General features: G+C 43.8%; 2 protein-coding genes and 2 non-coding genes across 4 annotated transcripts in view; all 4 read right to left on the bottom strand.

Moving 5' to 3' along the window:
• Positions 1–509: 509 nt before the first annotated feature.
• LOC110377544 (uncharacterized) lies at positions 510–4,285 on the bottom strand. Its single transcript, XM_064043477.1, has 3 exons — positions 4,135–4,285; positions 2,013–2,100; positions 510–840 (listed from the first exon to the last, which is right to left on the bottom strand). Exons 1-3 carry the CDS (start codon positions 4,184–4,186, stop codon positions 702–704), a joined length of 279 nt encoding a protein of 92 aa, XP_063899547.1. The 5' UTR covers positions 4,187–4,285; the 3' UTR covers positions 510–701.
• A 9,377-nt stretch (positions 4,286–13,662) lies between these two features.
• Trnah-gug (transfer RNA histidin (anticodon GUG)) lies at positions 13,663–13,734 on the bottom strand. Its single transcript has one exon. It is a non-coding gene; the product is annotated as a tRNA-His (tRNA).
• Positions 13,735–15,713: 1,979 nt separating this feature from the next.
• Trnah-gug (transfer RNA histidin (anticodon GUG)) lies at positions 15,714–15,785 on the bottom strand. Its single transcript has one exon. It is a non-coding gene; the product is annotated as a tRNA-His (tRNA).
• Positions 15,786–23,096: 7,311 nt separating this feature from the next.
• LOC110377545 (galanin receptor type 3) overlaps positions 23,097–24,697 on the bottom strand; it is an 86,082-nt gene continuing 84,481 nt past the window's right edge. Inside the window, exons 4-5 of the mRNA XM_064043370.1 lie at positions 24,505–24,646; positions 23,097–23,948 (exon numbers count right to left, since the gene is read on the bottom strand). Coding sequence (XP_063899440.1) covers positions 23,266–23,948; positions 24,505–24,646 — 825 coding nt within the window. The 3' untranslated portion in view covers positions 23,097–23,265. The remainder of the gene's footprint in view (positions 23,949–24,504; positions 24,647–24,697) is intronic.

Raw genomic sequence — 24,697 nt, 5'->3', positions numbered from 1 at the left:
TTTATTCATAATTCAACATATCTATAGCTTTCGGATACAAATTGGTTTTTCGTTGGGGATTGGTAGATATGAATAAAGTTGTCCGTTTTGTCACAAATATATGTAATTTTCGATATTTTTCAGAGTTGCGTATTATTATATCTGTTATGATTTTATGTCGAGTGATTTTGAATTGTATTTCTAAGAAAAGTATCTGAAGGATCGAGCCATTAATCTGCCCTAAACGTTTAAGTGGTGAAATATTGTAAGAACCAAAACTTTTTCTAGAATGTTGAATTTCCAAGCCATTCCGGCAGCACATTCAAAATACGGTTATTATTACGGATCAAATAATCTCTAATTATAAATAATAATCAATTGAAAAAGAATCATTTTATTACAACTTTTACATACGTATGTAAAAGTTGTAATTTTATTACAACTTTTACATACATACGTATGTAAAAGTTGTAATAAAATGATTCTTTTTTGAAAATGATTGATTTTATCAATGTCGTTACTTACCTTTAAAACTAACCTAACTTAGCCTAACTTTAAAATGGCAAAGTTTTTTTAACTAGAGCTACCGGTCGTGACACATGATCCCGTTTATCCCTGAACATAATGGTTTTCATTCGTTGGGGAACAGTTAGCAGTGGACAGCAAATGGCTGATATAGTGATCATGATGATACCCTAACACTAATCAGGCTGATGATGTCATCACGCCCACCCACCACACTGGTCCAGACACTCCTGGTAAGTCAGAAAGTTGTTGGTGGTCGTTGGCGAGGGCACGGCGTGGCAGTTGTCTGACCAGCGGATCTCGAAGCAGGATTTTGTGTACCAGTTGTATACGTATCTGTGGAAGATCAGGTTTGAGATTACTTCTGTTCAAAGTTATTTAAGATTAAGGAATGGAGGTGTCTTAGTGGCTAAATTATTATTATTATTATTTATTGAGCACAAAATATTTAATACACACTCAATACAGGGAAATTAAACCACTGGTTCTCTGGTATATTCGAGGGAGCTGGTTCGGTTCCAAGCCTAACATGAACGAACGAATTTTTCTAAAGTAGAAAACTCAATTACAAGTAGGTAACGTGCAATTAAGTACTTTCTAAATGACCGATGAAGAAAAACACCATTTAATGAACTTGAACCGAAAAGTCTAAAATCGTTAATTGATCCACCTCGAGTTAGATTGGCGAATAACCTTCCTGACTTCTTGTACAAAAGAGAATACTTGCAAGCGTTCACATATTTTGCACACACTTGCAAATTCATTATTTACCCATCACAATTGAACGGTCTCATCGACAAAGCACTATATTCCCCACCAGATCTCAACGCAAACATTCCCGTATCGCCAAAAGCAATACGCTAGCGATATTTCAAATGCAAATACTGACTACATCGAGTTTATTATTGTGCTGCGTTCACTATTACTGGCACGCTGGCTGAATACACTAGCACGGTGGAAATGGGACTACGGGATAAACGAACTGAAAGGTTGAATGAAGAAAATCTTGCTATGTTTGCAAAGGCCTTTTGGAGTAGCATAATAATTAGGATTGTGGTAGTTAGCACGGCTTGAAAGTACTTTTTTTCGCGAAGCTTTACGTTTTTGATGTTGTGCCATAAAAAGACTGCTAAGAAAAATTTTTATGATGAATTTATGTGGTACCATTACGGTCCCAAAACACAATTGTTATTGTTAAGTTTTAAATATTTTGGAGAAGGTTACATATTTTTTGGTGGTCTGTCTTCATATATATTGTACCGATTAATAAAAAATCAACTACATAAGGTACATTTAAATATCATAGTAATTACTATTTGTACTGGGGCTGCGGGATTGTTCGAAAGAGTTACCGAGGCCCTGGTACGTAAAGGGACATGATGGGTTTTGGTCAGTAAGAGTCTGACACTCCCTCACACTGCTAATCCACAGGAGGGGTCATTTGATGTTTTCTCATTTAAAAAAAAGTACTATTTGTACCAGTATGCAAGTTGTTACAAGGAACTCACCTGACTTGGTGCGGCCATCGATCTCTCACGCTGTACTCTATTAGACAGTGCTTCTCCTTCGGCGTTTCTTGACACAAATTGGATTCCACTGTGTTGAAGAAATACTGATTAATATTCTAACAGTTTCTAAGTTTTTGCATTTGGTGATAATGAAAACCTTAAAAATATTATTATCTATACTTTAAAAAAAAGGGAAACACACGATTGTTTGTAATGGATAAACCCAAAAACAACTGGACCCATTTTAAAATTCTTTCATTCTTCCCGAATCCCGAGTAACATGGCTATAATTTTATCCCGGTACGGGGAGTAGGTAGTTCCTACGGTACGCGTGTGAAACGGCAGGTAAACGGAAAGTATATTATTATTCCGATTTTTATCGTTAATAAGTAGGTGCCTAAATGTAAGTAGTTATAGGTATCTGACTTTGTATTCATAAGCTCATAAATCGTAGATATTTATTACCTTTTGTTAGTTGGTCTATTTATTGCTACGACCCCAAACATATTAATATGAATTAACTTTTGATAGTTCTTGCAACGTCTTACTTAATTTATTAGAACTGCTTTTGTTGCAAATAACAGGCCTAGATAATATTCAATAGGTAGTTGTTTAATTTGTATCGGGTGTGTCATACTTAATCACATTAAATCTCATCACATATACTTTAAGGTACTCTATAAAAAAATCAAAAACACTTATTAAAATAGTGTTCTAATTCTTGCACATTTTTATTCTATTTACTTTGTTCGAATTTTCTTTGTGCGTTTTTGCGTATTTTTATATTCTCTTTGTGTTAATCGATATGCATTAACCAGTATTTTAACGTGTTTAATTTAATATACGACAGACTTTGTAGGTATACAATATAGGTAATATTCTTTGTCACAATCAGCCTAATTGAAAAAAAAATGTCGCTTGCATAAAAGGACGTATTACGAGCATACATAAAGTCCTCATCATTAAATTCTCATGTGTTACTGAATTGGTTTTCATTTTGCCTTTCATATTTTTTCAAAGTGGACCCGGGCTTTGCCTTGGGCGGTAGGCATTTGTTTCAGTGACAGCGAGCAGCGAGAAGTGATATTTTACTTTATCTTACTAATTTTGTGCAACTGCGTTGTATATCGAAAAAAGCGTTTGTAGAAAAAAATGTTTGTACTTATTTACCGACCTGAGTTTTGTTTATATTTGCTACCTACTCAGATGATAAAGTATAACGCCCAAAAGAGATGGATTTCAAACACATTTGAAAATATGGTCTGTGGGTCGTCTTAGGGGTATAATGAGAGTGAAACTTTTTATATAACTACAAAGGACACACCTTATCCGAAACCTCCCTCACTAACCACATAATTTCATTAAATATATTTCTTTCAGTAGTTATGCAAAATGGACAAGTGTTCAAGCGGGGGTACATTTTTTTTCCCGACTAAATAAAAGTGCGTAAAAATACCATTTTAATCATTCCACTGATATACAACGCGTACCTATTTGACAGAAATTAAATTAATTATTAAAAAAAAATGGAATTGCAAATCAAAAGAGCCTTTTAGCCGCGGAATTCTAAATGGTTCCCGATTCAAAGCCTGCAGATGTTGATAAATAGTAGTGAGTCATGGTGACGCACAGTTCAAGGTTCAACCTTCGATCAGGGTGAGGAAGAAGGATAGGTGATTCAGCTATTTTCAAACCTCAATGGGCATCTTATAGATAGGTGTAGGCATTGAAGCTGTTAATGTGAATTAATGGAAATTATTTGGGATTGAATCGAAACGAATGCTTCTTCGAATTTATTTTAGATTTCGGATTTGGCAATGAATTTTAATCATTTTGGTGGATTTTCATGGTCAGCATTTTTAATTTAAGATAATTACGATATATTTCATGAGATCTTTTCTTTTATTTATTTTTCTTCTGATTGCAAAACCAATAAACAGGCGGACTTAACAGATGCTCCGCCAAATTGCAACATATATATGGCAGACAAATCCTGTATTATAAGACACACAATTTTAAATCTAACACCGTCCAGCAATTTATGATGAGGTCAGTGACAAACACACGTACAGGCAAAAAAATGATGACATACATAAATATTACGAATCGTATGATTACTTACGCGCATTAACATGACAGAGTGATAACATAGCTAAGGTCACAACCTTCCACATTGTACTGATAATGGGTTATCACTGTTATCAGTTAACTATTTCACTTAATATATATTAAATTATATGCCACGATTGTTTATATACAAGCGTTTTAACGAATACAATTATTGTATGAAGTTTTGTGTTAGATGTTCGCTGTGTGTGGTCCAATTTGTAGGTTGAAGCGATTAAAATTTTTGCAATTTCTGTAGCTGAGAGACTGGAGACTTCTTTGACGTGATGATATTCAAATTAGCTAATATTTATGTATTAAAAAGGGATTTCCATCCTCGCGGGTAATCAGATGTGAACAAATTATAATGATCATTACATACATATTGGGCACCGCTTTTTCTGCTGCACTCCATCCGTATTTTTGTTCGCGATAAACTTTTAAGCAACTGATTTTCAAATGGTTATCGTCAATAGATTTTCTATAATTTAGCAACGGGATTTTAACGCTCCTATATATTTTTTACTATCAAATCAAGCATTGCTTGAAAACTATGCATGTTTTTTAAGTGTTTTTTCATTAAGTGCCTGTAAAACTTTTGATTAATAAGTCCTGTAATTGCTAGCAATTAAGAATTAGCCCATCTCTAATGAGAATATTTTTCATGTCTTTATTTACACCACACGAATAAAATAGCTAATGAGTCGATTACTCAAAGCTGCGGTCGTTAGTCACAGTTATCAGTTCGCGCAATGAAGATATATCATTAAATAACGAAGGATTTATGACTAATGTATTTATTTATTTACTAACTTTCAGAAAGTACATTATTAGCACCTCGGTTGCACCCGCGCCCCGGGCAAACTGCTTCTCGTACCTGGATAGTAGCCTATTTACAGGCTCTAATCATTGGTCTTTTCCCAACTATGTTGGTGTCAGCTTCCTGTTTAACTGGATGCAGCTGAGTACCAGAGTTTTACAAGGAGCGACTGCATTTCTAAATTCCTCAACCCAGTTATCCGGGCCCCTTACGAACTTACTGAAACGATTTAAATTAAAAAATATTCGGAGCCTGAGCTGTCAGTAAGTCCGTAAGACTGGTTGTCGAATCGTTTCAGTAGTTTCGTTTAGCGTGAAAGAGCGACAGACATACATTCACTTTTATAATATTAGTGAAGATAATACTAGGTGTAAAACCAGCATAACAATGGAAGAAGTCACTGAATATTTCATCATACTTTTCCAATTTTATGTTAAACTTTGTTTGCATTGAATATTTTTAAAACTCGTACAACTCGTACCTTTGCGGTATTAAGATAGGAATTGTATTTCATCTCTGTTTTATTATTTAGTATTCTACATTCTTCCATAGTCTTCTCTTTATCTGTATTGTATTATGAAGCTAAAAATTTAAGAAAGGGCAGGCATATGATTAAAATTATTGTTATGTTAGATAGATTTCACGCACGTCCCGTGGCAAATGCGTGCATCCGGATAATAAATATACTATTGCCTTTCTCAAAAAGTAGGCTATCAAAAACTCAAACATTTTTTTATTGGTCTAGTAGTTTTCAAGATTAGCCCCTTCAAACAACCAAACTCTTCAGCTTCATAATATTAGTATAGAGAAGTACAGATTTAACAATATCCACTGCAAAGCAGTTAGTCCACAGTTAGTCTATTTGTTCAAACTTGTAAGTCGAGTAGTTGGACTAATGTCAGACAGTGCTAGGGTAACCACACACCACGACTAATGTAGGAAGTCCTGTTTAAGTTCCACTGGGAGTCAAGTTTCCTTGATTGGATGCACTCTACAGACTAATAAAGGACTTAGGAATTAGTTTGTCGACTAAATAGTTATTTGGTGTTTGATTTCAGTTGAAGTGCTCTCGTTACGGTAAGGTTTCGAAGTAGTTATGGGGGGTCTTGTCGTTAGTTGGCTATTGTGTTGCTAGTTTGTGTCCTGACAAGTTTTCTTAATGATTGGCTTATAGAAATACTGGCCCAATAAATTAATACTATGAATCTCCTTGTTATTTTCGTGTAGTTTTCGTGGATAGTATTACACGCACTTTTTAATTTTTCACGAGGTGCTATGAAAAACTTTGTTTTAAAAAATATGTTAAGTTATCGCTTTTGCTTCAAATAAGAATATAGTATTACGTAGGAACTTTTGGCGAACAGTTGATGTGAAGCTGTGACACTTAAATAGAGCATCGACTTACTACTGGAAAAATGTGGGGGTAGGTACACAAACTATACATATATGTATATCATACATGAGCCACAGGGCTCAAAAAGTAATCCTCAGTGACCTTAATATTGTCCTCACCTTATTTTAAAATTTGGCGACCCTACAAACACTCGGTCAGCAAGCTAAACATGAAACAAACAAGTTGTAGTGTTGTCATCCTTTTTGTATCCGTTCCATTTCAGCTGGATACAGGAACCAGTATAGAATACTAAGTGATTCCGAATGGCCACGAGAATAGAATATTTACTATGTCATTTTGAATTTCAAACAGCACGTTGTTTTGTGCCAGTTTCATTTTAATATTATACAGAAACACAAAAATGTAGATTGTCGTAGATACATCGTTAATTTAAAATAATATATTAAGAGATTGACATACCTACCAAGTAACTCTAAATAATTTTAAAACATTCCATGTACCTTAATAATCTAGTGTATCATGACACTAGCCGACCACCACGGTTTCGCCCGCGTCCAATAGTGAAAGAATTTATTAAACCAGTTCAGTAGCTTCAGAGCCTTTAGGGTACAAACAAACAAAATATGTTTCCTCTTTATTATATTACCAAAGATATTCGACAAGACTGTCTCCAACGTGACTCCTATAATCTCATTGGGCATTTAAAATAATCTACAGACAACTTCACCTCTTCATACACAAATGTCATCCCTTCTAAGGCTTCCATAAACAATATGACACCTCTTAATATTCCTTCGCGTGACTAATCCGATCCAATTAAAGAACTAGTTCCAAAGAACAGTGATTTATACCTGTTCCGAAGACTAGGGAAGTAATCACTGTTCCGATTAGGGATGCTTGTGATTCGATTAAACTTATAATTGAGATGCAAGTTCTGATTGGGGTTAAATCTATTGTTTTGAAGTTTTGAGGTAGCTGTGAGACTTGGATCTCAAATAGTTTCAATTGGTGCAGATGCTGAATAAGGAGGTTGATTAATTGATTGAGTATTTCTTGTTATAGTTGTCGTTTACTTGGAGGCTGGGTTTTGAAGGCCAGATAGTTTGTCAAAGGCTAGGTAGATTCCCCACCGAGGGGGTCCCCACGTTGTCGTCGTGGTGGGGCTTGTGTGCCTCAATGATCCTGAAGCTCTGCCGGTAGAGATACTCATGCCGGAAAGGTTCAGGGGAGAGGCCAGACAAAGAGGGACCCAGGAAGGGGCCGCTCCTGACCAGTCCACGCTAGTGGACATGGCAAGGATGCGGCCATACCCGCGGAGGTGCAGGCGCACTAAAGCGGTGGTCGTTTGCTCTTCGTACAACGAAGAGCAAACCTTTCGGCGGGTTTGCTGAGCCGGGTTGGCCGGACAGCAGACGGAGGCATGCATAATGCCGCCGCCGAGGGCTTGGCTTAATCGCCCGGCCCAGAGGAAGGACACCTCTTGATAAAAAACCACCCAATCCCAAGTTTCGGGAGCGCGGCGAGGGATGAATGGCCGTGGGGACACGGTCGTTAGCGCTCCCCTGTTGGGGCCAGCCGCCCCAACAGTATGTAGGCTTGCCCGGTATGAGGCCACTGCCGGGGTCGACGTTTAGTGCTCTCATAATCGTGGGAACTGTATGGATACCTTAACAAAAAATAATAAAAACAAAGATGATGAAAGGGAGTGGGACGAGGACTCGGACTCCGAGTCCGTGTCCAGCGAGGGGGATGCGGGGGGTTTTAAGCTCCCCCGCAACAAGAAGGACCACCGGGCCGACGCCTTCCTCAAGAGGAGGAGGGAAGACCCCGGGTCCTCCTCTGGTGGTCGCGGGCCTCGGCCAAAAAGGTCGCCAGGAGGCCCGTCAGCGAAGGGTCCGCTAGGGCTTCTGGGGGTGGCGGAGGAGCGGCTCATCGGAGCTCCTCCTCCGAGGAGGAGTCGGCCATCGGCTCCGACCGGGAGCGCAGGGCGGATTTCGAGAAGACGGTGGAGTCCGCCATCAGGCAGGTGGCCTTAAAGAGAAAAAAGGCCAGCAAAGACGGCGCCATTGAGGCCGCCACCGCCTCCATCACCGCCGCAGCGGTGAGCAACTTTGGCCGGGCTCCCGTGAGCGAGCTGGCCAAACTGCAGCAGGAGGTGGGTCGTCTGACGGCCGCCCTGGAGTCTCTTGTGGAGGAGAACAGGAGTCTCCGGGCGGAGCTCGCTAAGATGCGCGAGCAGGGGGCGGAGCGCGGTGGGGCCAGGCAACAGGCGCAGACTGCGCCGGCTGAGAGCCAGATCCTGGCCCTAGTCCGTCAGGAGATGGCGGCCTTCCAGGCTCGCTTCTCAGTCCTGGAGGGCAGGGTCCTGCGCCCCCCCCTCGCGGCGTCGAAGCCCCAGCGGCCCAAAGGGCCTCCTATGCGGCCGCGGTTGCAGCGGCACCCCCACCCAGAAGGGGACCGCCGAGCAAGCCCCCTGTCGCGGCGCCGAACGGACCGACCAGGAGGGCGCCCGCTCAGCCAAAGCCCAAGACCGCAAGGGCGGTCCAGGCGCAGAGGCCCCCGGTGCCACCGTCAGCACCGGCTCCGTCGTCGGCACCAGTGGCGAAACGCCCTCCAAAGCCGACACCGTCTGCGGCCCCTACCTCTTCTGCCACTGAGTCTGAGTGGCAGGTGGTGGGGAAAAGAAAAGAGGCGGAGGGCGGCCAAAGCGGCCAAAGAAGGCCCAGAAACAGCGGCGCAGGGAGCGAGCCGCCGCGGCGAAACTCCGCGCCCCCAAAACCGCGGCTGTAGTAGTCACACTACAGCCGGACGCGGTCAAAAGGGGCGTGTCGTACCGCGACGTGCTCGCCCAAGCAAAGGAGGCGGTGAACCTGCAGGAGCTGGGTATCGCCTCCGGCCTCCGGCTCAGGGTGACCGCAACGGGCGCCCGTATGCTGGAGGTCCCAGGAGCGGCCAGTGGGCCCGCCGCAGACGCTCTAGCCGAGAGGCTTAGGGCGTCCATAAGTGCGGACGATGCCCGAGTCTCCAGGCCCCACAAGTGTGCGGATCTGCGCATCATGGGCCTGGACGACTCAGTTACTGCGGAGGAGGTGGTGGCCGCCGTCGCTAGGACGGGTGGGTGCTCTGCCGACGAAGTGAAGGCGGGCACCATACGTCCCGACTTCAGGGCACGTGCACCATCACGGTGAGCTGCCCCGTGACGGCGGCCAAGCGCATCGTAGACGGCCGAAGATTGCTGGTTGGCTGGGTGTCGGCGCAGGTCAAGCTGCTTGACCCCCGACCGCTGAGGTGCTTCCGATGCCACGTCGGGCATCATGTGGGTGTTCGTTGCACCTCGGAGGTCGACCGCAGCGCCCTCTGCTTCCGCTGCGGTCAGCCCGGACACAAGGCCGTGGCTTGTAGCGCCGCGCCGCACTGCACTGCGTGCGCGGCGGCTGGCAAGCCGGCCGAACACCGGGCGGGGAGCAAGTCCTGCCCCACCCGCCAAGACCAAGAGTAAGGGCAAGGGCCGGCCGTCCGTCGCCGCCACCACCACCACCTCCGCAGTGGCCACAACCGCAGCTCCTGCGGCCGCCGCCGCCTCCAACGCTGCCGCCGCTGTCAACGCCGTCGCCACTGCTGCTGTCGCGGCGCCCGTGTCTGCGTCTCAAGAGGAGGAAGACGTGATGGAGTGCTAGTCTGGCTCCATTGCGCTTCCTCCAGGCGAACATCAACCACTGCGCCCGTGCCCAGGATCTGCTGCTCCAAAGCATGGCGCAGTGGTCGATCAACATCGCCGTGGTCGCTGAGCCGTACTTTGTCCTTCCCAGGGATGACTGGGTTAAGGACCTTAGCGGCTCAGTGACCATCATATCGTCGGCCGCCGCTGGTACTCCTTCCCTCGAAGGGGTGAAGAGTGGAAGGGGTTGCGTCGCAGCACGGTTCGGGGAGATAGTCGTCGTGGGGGTGTACTTCTCCCCGAGCCGAACTCTCGCCGAGTTCCACAACTCCCTCCTGGAGTTGTCCGTCGTCGTCGGAAGTTATTCCCTCCTGTGCTAGTGTTAGGGGACTTCAACGCCAAGAATTTGGCCTGGGGTTCCCGACGCACAGATGCACGGGTAGGATGGTGGAGGACTGGGCGCTGGAAGCAGGCCTGGTCGTCCTCAATCGGGGTTCTGTCCCCACGTGTGTACGGATGCGGGGCGAGTCAGTGGTGGATATCTCGTTCGCCAGCCCCGCTCTGCTACCGCGTGTCTTTGACTGGCGCGTGGAGGAGGGTGGAGACCTACTCCGATCACCGGTACATCCGGTTTGACGTCTCCGCCCAGAACCCTAGCGCGCCGGTCCTGCAGACCCCGAGTGGTCCACGTTGGGCGCTGAGGCACCTTGACCGGGAGCTTCTCCTGGAAGCCTCAGTCGTGCAGGCCTGGGTGTCATCACCGGACAGGCCCGCCGACATCAACGACGAGGCGGGTGGTTCCGGGAGACCATGTCCGAGATTTGTGACGTGGCCATGCCCCGAGTCCCGCCAGGACGCGCCCGACGCCAGGTGTACTGGTGGTCTCGCGAGATCGCCGCCCTTCGAGAGGCGTGCGTCGCTGCGAGGCACCTGTACACCAGACACCGCAGGCTGCGCATCCGCCCTCCGGATGCAGAAGCCAGGGAAGCAGAGCTGTACGAGGGTTACAGAGCTGCGAAGACCGCCCTCCAATTGGCCATCGTCCAGGCCAAGGAGGTGGCCAATGCGGAGCTGCTGGGGTCTCTGGACAGGGACCCGTGGGGGCGCCCGTACAAAATGGTGCGGGGCAAGCTCCGCCCATGGGCCCCCCCGCTGACCCAGAGTCTTCGGCCTCAGCTGGTGGAGGAGGTGGTGAGCGCTCTGTTCCCTTCGCGCGGGGAACACTCTCCCCCGCCCATGTCTCTGCAACCCGCGGTGTCAAGTACGGACCACACTTCCGACGACGACGATGTCCCCGAGGTGACTGGGGTGGACCTGAGAGTGGCGGTGGCTAGGCTGAAAGCCAAAAACACCGCCCCAGGGCCTGATGGCCTGCCTGGCAAGGCCTGGGTCCTGGCCCTTGAGGCTCTCGGGCCTCGACTTAGGGGGCTTCTCAGCGCATGTTTGGAGAGGGGCCAGTTCCCACTTCGTTGGAAGACAGGGAAACTGGTCCTCATACGGAAGCCGGGGCGCCCTGCGGACTCTCCGTCCGCATACCGGCCTATCGTGTTGCTCGACGAGGTGGGCAAGCTCTTTGAGCGAGTTGTCGCACACCGCCTCGTCGCGCACCTTGGGGGGATAGGGCCGGACCTTGCGGACCACCAGTTCGGTTTCCGCAAGGGGCGCTCAACGGTGGACGCCATCATGCGCGTGAGCTCTCACGACGGGGGATGCTGTGTCCCGGGGGTCGTCTTGGCGGTGTCTCTTGACATCGCCAACGCCTTCAACACCCTTCCCTGGAGTTGCATCAGGGAGGCACTCCGGTATCACCGGGTGCCGACCTACCTTCGTCGCGTGGTCGAGGCCTATCTGTCGGATAGGTCCATCATTTACCCTGGTCACAACGGGGAATGGAACCGGCGAGAGATGTCGTGCGGTGTTCCGCAGGGGTCGGTACTGGGGCCGCTCTTGTGGAACATCGGCTACGACTGGGTGCGCGCCGACCTCCCTAGCGGCGTCAGCGTGGTCTGCTACGCTGACGACACGCTGGTTCTGGCACAAGGGAGGTCGCACCAGGAGGCGGCCGACATAATGACGCGCGGGGTTGCGATAGTCATCGAGAGGATCCAGCTGCTGGGACTGGAGGTGGCCTTGCACAAATCCGAGGCCATGTGCTTTCATGGGCTTCGGAACGCGCCACCTTCAGGCTCCCAAGTCACGGTGGGGGGGGCTACCATCGGCGTCGAGAGGGCGATGAAGTACCTGGGACTCGTCCTCGACGGCCGGTGGAGCTTCGTCGAGCACTTCCGACGTTTGGGCCCCAAACTGGAGAAAGCAGGTGCTGCATTCAAGCGGCTCCTGCCCAACCTGGGAGGCCCAAACGCCCCCTGCGTAAACTCTACGCGGGGGTCATGCGGTCCATGGCCCTTTACGGGGCCCCGGTATGGGCACGTTCGGCACGGCCGCGGGCTGTGCACTACCTGAACGTGCCCCAAAGGGTGATAGCCATTAGGCTAATCCGGGGGTACCGCACGATCTCCCGCGAAGCAGCTGGCCTACTCGCTGGACTGCCACCGTGGGATCTGGAGGCGAGGGTCTTCTTGCGCCTGTACGACTGGCGCGAGGAGGCTCAGCGCCGGGGAGAAACCCCGTTGCCGCGGCAAGTTGTCGCGCAGCGGGCGGAGCTCCGGCGCGATCTCATGGTGGCCTGGAGGGAGCGACTATCGCAACCCAGTGCAGGGCACGCCACCATCGTGGCGGTAAGTCCCCTCTTTGAGGAGTGGCTCGGGAGGAGTCACGGCGCCCTCACGTACCGCATGACGCAGGTCCTCACCGGACACGGTTGTTTCGGGAGGTACCTGCACCGCATCGGTCGTGAGGAGGCGCCCGGGTGCCACCATTGTGCGGACAGCCCCGAGGACACGGTGGACCACACAGTCCAGGTGTGCCCCGCATGGGAGGGGCACCGCCGGGTCCTCGTCGAGGCTTTGGGCGGCGGCGACCTCTCGCGTCCGGCCCTGGTTCAGGCCATGGTCCGGGGCGAGAGGGAATGGGATGCCGTCGCCTCCTTCTGCGAAGCGGTCATGCTCGAGAAGGAGGAGGCGGAACGCCAGAGAGTCCGCACCTCTCATCCCGGCCGCCGCGCTGGACCAGGTAGACACCATGGGCGTGGGTCTGTGGGCGGTGAGTTCGGGTGGCTCATCGTCCCTCTGTCTTCCTAGACGACAGACCCGTGTCGACGGCGCGCGTTGTTCCACGCGCTCCTCAAAGAGACGTCAGCAACCCAGCGGGGCCAGCAGGGCAAGGCCTGCCGGGGCTGCGGGTTGTTCGAAAGAGATACCGCGGCCCTGGTACATAAAAGGCCTATGACGGAACACGACGATTTTAGTCAGTAAAAGTCTGACACTCCCTCACCGCTGCTAACCCACAGCGGGAGGGGTCATTTGATGATTTTACGTCGATAAAAAAAAAAGGCTAGGTAGATTATGCAGGGCAGAGTAAAGTTGTAGCTGAATATTTAAAAACTGCTTGCATTTCTTTGTATCTTGTTGTGTCTTATTAGTTACTTAGGACATTGAGAGAGATCTGAAGATTTTTGGATGTCTACATATCAAGAGTAAAGCCGAGTCCTTCAAACCATAAATATAAGAGTACCACAATGAGATCTACCCAGAGTAGTTAGATGTTTGTAACTTTAGCAAAAAAATCTGCTCCGCCGCGACAGTGAGTTCACTGCCGTGACCAGGATTCGAACCTGGGTTACTACGGCCACAACGTAGGGTCCTAACCACTAGACGATCACGGCTGTCGGAGCTGGTGGTAACACCACTCAAAACCTCACTTACATTCACTTGATATACAGGGTGATGTAAGTTCGACAATTTTAAAAGTCGTGATTGAAAAGTGAATGGTGCTTAAATGAAGTGTATTTCAATTTTGGTTGGGTTGTAAGAAATGTGGGACAGTTTATCGCCCGAGGCAGTCCTAATGTAGCGTGTAATTGTGCCGTACGAAATAAGAGCAATGAGAGAGTCGTGTCATTGTCAGCCGCAGGCTTTTTGACGTTTTGTTTTGGAAACAGGTTGTATAGTCTCTAAAAAATATTTGGATACGACATTTATAATACACGACTGTCATGTGAAGTTTGAAACTCGGGAAACTTTTTTTCCGTAACCAGATAAAAAAGGGGAGTCGTGGTGGCCTAGTGGGTAAAGGACCGTCAAGTATGAGGGCGCGGGTTCGATCCCAGGTCAGGCAAGTACCAATGCAACTTTTCTAAGGTTGTATGTACTTTCTAAGTATATCTTAGACACCATTGACTGTGTTTCGGATGGCACGTTAAACTGTAGGTCCCGGCTGTCGTTGAACATCCTTGGCAGTCGTTACGGGTAGTCAGAAGCCAGTAAGTCTGACACCAGTCTAACCAAAGGGTATCGGGTTGCCCGGGTAACTGGGTTGAGGAGGTCAGATAGGCAGTCGCTTCTTGTAAAGCACTGGTACTCAGCTGAATCCGGTTGGACTGGAAGCCGACCCCAACATGATTGGGAAAAGGCTCGGAGGATGATGGAGGATGATGTTCAGCGCAAAAGAATGTAGCTTCCTAACAGTGAAATAAACTATTTTTGTCTTTGAAAGAAATGGTCAAATCGGTTCAGTAGATGCGGAGCCTATTCGATGCAAACAAACATTCAAATCATCCCTTTTTATGTACAGCATTATTTTTCATGAAAATTATATAGGTACAACATTAAACTAACTGAATATTCGTATTGTTTGTGATACCAAACTTATAAAATTTTAATAAACAAGCATAATATTTGAATAGATAGTCACACAAAGGTATACAAAGGACCTTTATATATCAATACATACTTTTATAATAATACCTTATTTGTAATTCAGCAAAATATTCCTCACCTCGCTTCAAATTTTCAATTTCAATATATAAAGTCTCAAAACGAAGTATCTCTAATACATGATTTACATAAAATTTGAACTTGAATGCAGAGTTCAAAACTTTTATGATTTACATGTAAATTATACATAAATTGTCTTCTATTATCCAAGCAATGTTTTGTTGTACATTTTCCAAAGGAATTCTATGAAAATACAGTAACATGTTACCTTTTATCTTTTATCTTTATTTCTTTGATGATGATTCTTTAATGTTATTGGGACTGAAATTATGGCTGGGAGATGGCTTTGATGTTTTTTCTAAGACGTTTATTTTTGTAAGCGAATGTTTTAGGTTTTATTGATGGAGATGTCGTATTAATTAATACGAAGATGCTGAAGCGTGATTTTGTTTTGAAATGTTCATATTGTGATTGTTTTGTTGGATAACAGTTGATTCTATCTAACTGTAAGTAATTGTGCTTTCTAGAGACAGGATTTTGACATTAGCTCTATACATGTCTAGTAAACGAAGCAACAGGATAGGTAGGTAAGAGTATGTTATTGAAATCCACAATCCACAGTAGCTGCTGAGTAAAATTCTTGGGTTCATATTCTGATTACCTTTATTCTATTAGAAGTCAAAATGCTTTAGTCTGTTTAGGTCTAATCTCGGATTGCTAGAGTTTGTTAGAGGCATGCAGATATAATTTATCCTTATATAAGTTAACAAAAGTAGAATATCCCTTGACTTGTGTGATTAACACATATATTTACAAATAACTCTTTTATATTGGCCCATAATTGCCAAACTGTCTACCATAACAAGTTAACAATCCACAATTAAATCTCAAAAACAAAAGAATCGCTCCGCCGCGACAGTGAGTACACTGCCGTGACCAGGATTCGAACCTGGGTTACTACGGCCACAACGTAGGGTCCTAACCACTAGACGATCACGGCTGTCGGAGCTGGTGAGAACAGTACCGAAATAACGGACCAGTTTTTGCCTTAAGTGGTGCACTTTCACAATTGCAACGGTTCAATGAGCTCAGTAATATAGCAATTACTTTGGTTATGTAATTTGATACCTTTTTTGCTGTAAATACCGACAGCACTGCAATTTACGTAGTTTGAATGAACTGCTTCTTAATTCATGATTCAGTAGTTTGCCTTGCGTCCTGAGTCTTGATACCATGGTACTTTTTAGGCTCCGAAGCTGTGCCATCGAAAACGGCATAACGCATCGATCTCACTATTGTTAGATAGATAGATTTGAGAGAATGGCTTTGTTTAATGAATTTTAAGACGTAAGACCAGTAGGTACGGCCAATTGTTTTCAGTGTTAGATAGATCGAGGAAAGCTAACTTTGGGAAACATCTAAGTAGTAGAGAAGTTGGTTAATAAAAGACAAACATCCAAGTTTATTTACATATAATTTTATTGTGTTGGAACCCGAACCCTTTTTCTTAAAAAAAATATCGTCTTTCCTTCGTCTTCCATATTTCCACAAGATAATAAATAACAAAATATGTCTTACCGTCTTACCCATTTCCATGGCGGATTTTCATCGTTTATATTTTATGACTTGTCATTTTGGTGCCCTTTGTTTTTCTTGCTCTCTTTTCATTTTTTAAATAAAAATAAAAGTAAAACAAAACCTTATTCGCTGATGATTCTGCAAAAAGGTTTGTCATGGTCTTCAAAAGTAAGATGAATCGTTGGTGAAATAAGGAAATGGGCATTTTTTTTTATTTTTCCGGGAAGAAAAAAAAATATTTTTGGACATAAAAATAGATTTATTCAAGGCGCATTCATCGCATTGGGGTAACCTGTAGTGGTAAATAAATAAGTATGTAGATAAATAAATAAAGTAAAATACTTGGTTTGAAAAATCTCATTTATTTTTCACAACTTACCATAAATATAACTTTAATCTGTCTGTCTCGCTTTCACGCCAAAATTACTAAAGCGATTTGAATACAATTTGATAACCAGATAGAGCCCGAGAAAGCTCAAGCTTTTTACCCGGCTGTAGGAAATTGTTTTCCTGGGAAGTGTCTATATTTTATTTATTTATTTATATCGCGGGGAACAGCTAGTTGGACATAATTAACATGACTGAAGTTTGACAACAGTCCCCTGAAAAATCATACAACGTTCCGACTTTTTTTTATACCTAAACGTGATATCATTTTCTTCTTAAAGCGCTTTGTTAGTTTTTATTCGTTTTCAGTAACATTATCAAGCCCGTGTTTATAGAACGTGACTTCATTTTCAAGAGTCTGACCCCTCGTAATCCGCGTAAAGCGAACCTTCTTGAAAGAAAATTTGATGAAAACTAGACTAAATAAACTTTAATTTAATGTAATAAGTAAGACACGCTCTATTTTTTCAATCTACAGGTAAGGTCTCAATTTTATGTCCTTCTTAAAGATTCTGAACGTTATTTTTACAACAAAATAGTTATCCAGTTGATTAAGCCATTTTATATTCTTTACATAACTATAGCTGTTTTGAATTGTTTCAACCAACCTCCGGAGGAAACTAGCTACTTCCCGCATCCAGATAAAAAGTACTTCCGGCTTTACAGTAGGTGTCTACTCGATTTAAATCAGACTTTCGCATTTATAATATCAGTAGGGATAGCCAAATCAACTTTTCTATCATCAATTTTTCTTTCACAACTATTTGGTATTTCGTCCGTCTTTTGTTTTCCCTTTTCATAAATAGAAGGTCCATATTGGTGTATTTTGGTTGGTACTACATCAATCAGGTTCAATGGCATCCCTCTTACGTTGGTATGTCTGTCTTTGTGTTCGCAATTACTTTGATTCCCTTTAGTGAATCGGAGAGAAATAGAGCAGAAATATAGCCTGGAACTTCAAGGCTGTGAAACAACTTGTGAAGGGTACTCGATTTCTTTAATTGAAGAAAATATCTTGTGGAGTGCCACACGTAGGCTTTTGAACGTAGGTTTTTTTATTTATTTTTTTCAAGGCACTATGATTTGTAGAGAATACATAACAATATTTTTATTCCTTCAAATTAGTTACTATAAACTTTACCTTAGGGACATTCGGCATCAGTTTAAAGTAAAGCCTGAAAGATAGTGTAACCTATGTTAGCATGCCAAGTTACTTTAGTATCAATTTTCGGCTTTTTTTAGACATTTTTAAACTATACTAAAGAATCGAGTTTTAATAAAATTGAGAGACAGCAATTTTTATGGTCTATTCGAAGTATTCCATACTAACTTTTCTTTACTTCATCATCCTCATCCTCCGAGCCTTTTTCCCAAACTATGTTGGGGTCGGCTTCCAGTCTAACCGGATTCAGCTGAGTACCAGTGCTTTACAAGAAGCGACTGCCTATCTGACCTCCTCAACCCAGTTACCCGGGCAACCCGATACCCCTTGGTTAGACTGGCGTCAGACTTACTGGCTTCTGACTACCCGTAACGACTGCCAAGGATGTTCAATGACAGCCGGGACCTACAGTTTAACGTGCCATCCGAAACACAGTCAATGGTGTCTAAGATATACTACTAACTTTTCTTTACTTCTTTCTACCATTTTACCTTACTTCACAAACAGGTGAAGTATTACCACATATCTACAATACGGACCACCATTACTTGAAGGACGTAAGGTCAACGACCTTTATTGCGGTAGTGACCGATATTTAGGAACGTGAGTACCTTGGTATTCAGGCTAATGGCATATTGGCATTGGTGGGTAATTTATGTTTGCCATATGATGCTTGGTGAATTTTTCGTTATATTCGTATTTAAGTATACTGGTGTATATGTATTTCTTCTAATATGTACACTTACCTACTGATTTTGTTGTAATAGCTTGCACCTGCAGTTTAATCTGCGAGGGAATGCCTAAAATAGGTATAGGCAAATTCTAATAATATGCTACATTACCGCCAAGTTTCATCAAAATCCATACGATAGTTTTTGTGTGAAAAAAGAACAAACATGAATACATTAATAGAACTTTCAGGGCTATATATTGGTAAGGATGATAACAAGAGGTTGATCGGGATTCTTAGTTATTGTACTATTACCGGTCACGACATTTCAGACGACAACATTGTGCGCTAAGTCGAGAGACATTATTTATTTCTCATTCCCAAAAGAAAATATGTACCTACATACTTACTTATTATTTTGATACTATGAAATAATAATTACTTACCGACTTGTCCATTATTTAGTAAATAGACGTGTCAATTGCGGTGTAGCAACAGTTGTCCTAATGACTACGCATGCGTAGTCAATCCTGCTACGCCGTAGACGTAGATGCTACGCAGGTACTCATATGTTCATTAGAATAAATAGACGGTTGACAAGCTAGAATGTGTTTTATTTTGTTAAACATAAGATTCATTTTAGTTTGATCTGTTTCATACAGCTTAAATACGGAGTTGATACGTGTTGGAGAACTTTTAATAAATAAAAAATGTTTTATCCAGCCCGTGCTTAAAATTTTGTCCAATTAAACCTGCATGGAGATTGTACGTGATCAATTAAGAAATTAAATTAAAAACAAATATAATGGCGGTCGGTTTGTAGCCACCGTGTAATCGTGAATGCAATTATAAACGGTGCATTTGACTTGTTTCAAGTCATTAATTGGATCTTTATACAATATTTTGTGAATAAGTTTTATTGTTTCACGGATGGCGTCCAATTTTATCCGAGTGTAAATATATTTTTTTAAATGAATGGATTTTAAATTACATAATTTATGTAATTTTAAGTGATGATAGGATAAAGGTGTGCTTTGATTTACTTTTGCAATTGCCTCTTTTATACCATTGTTTTAGTCAGAAGCCAGCAAGTCTGTCGCCAGTCTAACCAAGGGATGCCCGGGTAAGTGGGTTGAGGAGGTCAGATAGGCAGTCGCTCCTTGTAAAGCCCTGGTTCTCAGCTGAATCCGGTTAGACTGGAAGCCGACCCGAACATAGTTGGGAAAAGGCTCGGGAGATGATGATGACCTATTCTTATTAACTCTATAGTATGTAGAACAGCTTTGAACTCATTTTTAAAAGTCCGCATTACGGGAGTCGACAGTTTCAAACTAGCCCTCCCTCTCTACCTTTTCGTAATTCCCTGAGTGCACTAAGAGGTTTATCTTCAATTAAATCACAAAAATATCAAACCCATTAGACATGCATTAGACCCAACCAACCTCTTTTTACATACGTCACAAAAAAAGAAACACTCCTTATCATTTTGAACTTAGAACCGCTACCGTTCCAAATACAAAAAAAAAATCCTGGCTGGTACATTTCCCGAACAACAATGTATGACGTCACAACGCGTTGCTGATGATGTTTGTTAACTTCGCGCCTTTTATACAAACATGGCGGAGCTATTTTAGGCGGGAAAACATTTGTCTTGTTAGTTCCTATTCATTTGATGTGTTGTTATAATGTTTTTGGTATATATCTTTGTGGTTGATAAATGCTTTATTGCGCACTGAAAAGAATGTTTCATGTGATAAAGTAGAAATAAGTTTGTATAGTTTAACTTCTGTAAGTACACAAGCGTCTGAATTTGTTGACGCTGTCCTTCGTGTGCCTTAATTTTTTTTGCAGAAAGTGTATCAGGGATTTTAGAAAGAGATGAAAATTCTAAGTATATAAAACCTTAAAAAACATTATCTGTAAAAAATATATAGTTTAGTTATCACGGCTTTAAGATCCAGCATGGTGATAGACGGACAGCGAAGCCTTAAGTTCCATTTCACCTTTTTGAGTATGGAACTCTAAAAAACAATGTAATTGAATAAATACTAGCTGTTGGTAGACTTTTCATCATGCTTTATCCATACCAACCCGCATTGAGCAAGCGTGGTGATGAACGCTCAATCCTTTTCCGTGTGAGAGGAGGCCGCCCAGCAGTGGGGCGATAAAAGGCTGTAACGTAGGTACGTAACGTTTGTCCATATTTTGTCAAAGGGCCCTTATATCACCAAGACATTTCCTCATCAACAATTCACTTCTATTTTCCAAAGACTGGTTAGTAAAGGAACATACAAGTTTGTAAAGCATGCATTCAGATATTGTTGTACAAAATCGAAATGCAAATGGATTGGCTTGCACCGAGAATTGTATTCACGCCATTCAAAGAACGACCATTTCAATTTATACGGGAAAACCTTTCTATAGTTTCTATAGACTTTTTTTCCTGTGTTTGTGATCGAGAGGAATGTATTGATATGAGGACAAACAAAAGAATCTTCTGTGAATTTCTTTGAAACTACTATAAAAGGTATATAATCTTTTGGGCAGTTGACAGCTGTTTGCAGCAAGAAAATACCGTTGTCATTAAAGTAACTGGTAGCAACTGTAAAGTTCTGTAAAAAAACGGTCAGACAATATTGAAAACATTTGAAAACACGTGATACTCCATTGACACTGGGCACGTTTTTTTTTTCATATTTTTGAAACGTCAAAACGAATAAAAACTCCAACTAGTTACTATCAATAATACAACTGGTCTACATTCGTTATTTGTTTCATAAACAAAAGCCTATCAAGGTTCACTCAAAAAGTCCCTGTTGTCATGCATTTGTTTTTAAAATATCATTTCAACTACCAGCATGATGATAGATTGAAAGTTAGTTCTTATACCTATGTATTAATAAGTATATGTTCCCTGCGGTTTCACCCACATCTCGGGAGTTCCACTTCCTATAATCAGGTAAAAAACTAGCCATCTAAAAATAATATGTATCGACTCAGCAGTTTTGTCGTAAATGCGTAAACAGGGGTAAGTATTACCACATTTCCAGTTTCGCTTTCAACAGTCCTGAGAGACTACTACTAACCAGACTGGAATAAAAAGTAGCCTATGTCCGTTTTCAGGCTCAAGACTATCAGTGCTCTTTTAATAATTTCTGTAGTTTGGCGTGAAAGCGCAATGGAAAGAGTTACTTTCGTATTTATAATATTAGTGAGGATACATTGTGTTAGTTGACCGGAAAGTCGCAAGTTTGTTAATAGCTCTTGATAGCGCAGTTCCGCTGTATAGTCGGAACTTGTTAATGGGTTACACTTATTTATAATGTAGCAGTCGAAGTAGAAATGTGGTAGCTTTTAGATACCTATTTGGAATTTAATCCAATGAATAATTTTTTTATTATTTCGAACATTAGCCAAGTTGCTCCGTAAAATCCTTTAAAAAATGCGTACATTTTACCTTTCCTTGTTTGGTCTTGAACCTAGCCAGCATAAGCAGGCTTTTAACCAATCACCAGATGATATAATCAAACTTTTTCGGGTAAAATATTTTCCTCATAATTCGAGTGAAACTGAGGGAATCCTTTAGTTTAAAATTATCATGTTGATCACTATACTTAACTACTTACCATCCATCCCTTTGTAAATACCCTAATGACCTTTATCAGGGTGTTTACACTTAAAATGTCTGTTATAGGGTTGCCATACATACGAGTTTCTCAAAAACCTGATTTATGAGTTGTCCAGGATAGATTTTTTATCGGAGAAAAATGGGATACAAAATACTGTCTTGGTATTCCCCCATAGCAAAATTATAATTAAAAATGGCTGAGCCAACTTTAATGAAACATCTTTAAGAATTACTGCTGGAACACCAGCTTCAATCGTTCATTCGCCATCATTGCTACATACAGACACTCATAGCGGTGTTAATCTTGCTATACAAAGTGGAGTCCGAGAAATCATATCTACCCGGTTACCGGGTATCGACGAATTAGTCGATAGCAGCCCTACCTTGTCCGACAAAGTGGTTGACGTCGGTCGCTTTTGAACGCATTCGAGTCTTTAATAGGTCCCCGCGGAGTTGTTCCGGGTCGCAGTTGAGGGAATATGACGCCCAAACTTACTAATGGATCCCTGTGGCCTTTTCTAAGTATGTAGTCGATGTTCTTTCAAATGCTGAGTATCGAATGAAATGTCTTTATTGTAGGTACATACTTTTATTTTTGTATATACTTACGAGTTTATAGTCAAGTTACAGGGGCTCTGGGTTAGAACCCGAAGAAAGGTATCTTATTTTACGATTTCTCGTGACGTGCCATATGCTCCATACCCTTTCCTGTCTCCTAAAATACGTCAACTGTAAATCTAAAAACTGTTAAAACGTTTTACGGCCTTATAAGAACTGGCGGAGCACATAAACAAGGGATCTGTAGCAAGGATAAATCACAGCCATTCCGCGCAAGGATACCTACGACACGTCAACAATCGTTTACGTCCACAATAAAACGTCTATAAGTGTTTCATACACTTTATTGCTTCACGGATATTATTCTCCATAAAATCTCAAACAACCACGTTTATAACGACGAAACGAGCGGCTCCCCGCGAGGGGCGCCTGTAGACTATACGAGGCACTGAGAGACAGGAATCACAGATTGACAGAGCTTAGAAGATAGACGGACATCAATAGAGGAAGCTTGAGGGGGGAGGGCGGGGCGAGGGCGCGGGCCGGGCGAGGCGCGGGTGGAAGGCTCCGAGAGCCGCTTCGTTGGTCGACGAGGGGCGCTCCTCCCGCACGCGCAGCTGCGGCAGCCGCCACGCCGCGCACGCCGACGTCAGCGCGTGCCGGTTCAGCACCCAGTACGCCACGGCGTTCAGCGCCGAGTGCGCGTAGCCCAGCAGCAGCGCGAAGTGCGCCAGCAGGAACGGCACGTGCAGCCCTAACGCGCCCGCCACCACTATCGCAGCATGCGGACACCAGCACATTGCGAATATCGCTGCAATCCCCATGAGGACGTTGCCTAACCGTCGTCTGGAGCGGAGCGTTGAGGTTTGGGGTTGCGGGCCTAGGAGGCTCGGTTGGAGCTTTTTCTTGGATCTGACGTCACCAACGTCGACGGCATCTCGGCGTTCTCGGGGTCCTACGCCGGCGACGATGATGACGTGGGTTGGTCTCCTCATGAGGGGCACGGGGAGTGGGAGCTCGCCGTGCGCTGCTCGTGCGGTGAGGGAGAGGGCTGTGAGCTTGACTCGTACTGCCCAGTGGCACCGCGCGACGGCGATCACTGGGAAGCAGTACGTGAGAAGAGCGTGCGCCGCCGCTAGTGGCGGACATGATACGCACGTCGTTGTGAATGCTGCCGCACCTGATGGAAAGACACAAAAATATAAGAAAATATTCAAATGGCACCTAGAAATAGTAAGTGTTTTTTAAGATTAGGTATGTCGCCGGCTTTAAGGATAACGTAAATAAGTTCTAACACCTTTCTTTCAAGAAGACCCATAGTACAATTGACCAATATATTAAAGGGACAAGTTTAATGAAGAAGAAACAGGGACATAAAGGGATTTAGTTTCGGTTCCGTATTCATGAATTTCAAATAAGGACAAATAAGCAACGCCGGTTAAACGATGTAATAAAAATATTTACTGCCAGATTACAACTGGCCTTTTGTTAAATTAGAGAAGCCATTTTGTTTACTGATCAAAACGTTTGCCAAATTGCTTTTTTTATAGATGTCTCCCTATAAATTAAATAAGATTTACTGTCACGGAAGGATTCTGGGATAAACAAAATTAAAGGTCTTTGTGGCTTCTAAGGTTTCGCCAGACGTTTGTTATTTTGAAAATCAGATCAACTCATACTAGACGTGGACTCACAAAACTTTGGTGGTAGACTTACTAAGACGCCATAACACTTACTAAGTAACAGCGCGGCGATCCACACAGCGACTACGGCGAGGTGCGCGCGCGCACACAGCGAGGTGCCTCCGCGTCGCACCGCGCCGCACCGGTCTGCGGCAATCGCGACCAGAGATAATGTGCTCGCTGCCACTGGGAATGACTGTGGAAAGGATAGAAGTTTGGTCAGCATATTAAATGGACTCTGGAATTG

This window comes from Helicoverpa armigera, chromosome 3 (genome assembly GCF_030705265.1).
Source record: "Helicoverpa armigera isolate CAAS_96S chromosome 3, ASM3070526v1, whole genome shotgun sequence".
Taxonomy (NCBI): domain Eukaryota; kingdom Metazoa; phylum Arthropoda; class Insecta; order Lepidoptera; family Noctuidae; genus Helicoverpa; species Helicoverpa armigera.
The sequence above is the reverse complement of the archived record's forward strand: the minus strand, read 5'-3'. Positions and strand labels throughout refer to the sequence as shown.

What these genes read in the sequence shown, in the direction of transcription:
- LOC110377544 (XM_064043477.1), bottom strand. Translation starts at nt 4,186, where the DNA reads ATGTGGAAGGTTGTGACCTTAGCTATGTTATCACTCTGTCATGTTAAT. An exon ending in ACTCTGTCATGTTAATGCGC is followed by an intron (nt 2,101 to 4,134) that starts GTAAGTAATCAT and finishes TCTTCAACACAG; the next exon opens with TGGAATCCAATTTGTGTCAA. An exon ending in CGATGGCCGCACCAAGTCAG is followed by an intron (nt 841 to 2,012) that starts GTGAGTTCCTTG and finishes GATCTTCCACAG; the next exon opens with ATACGTATACAACTGGTACA.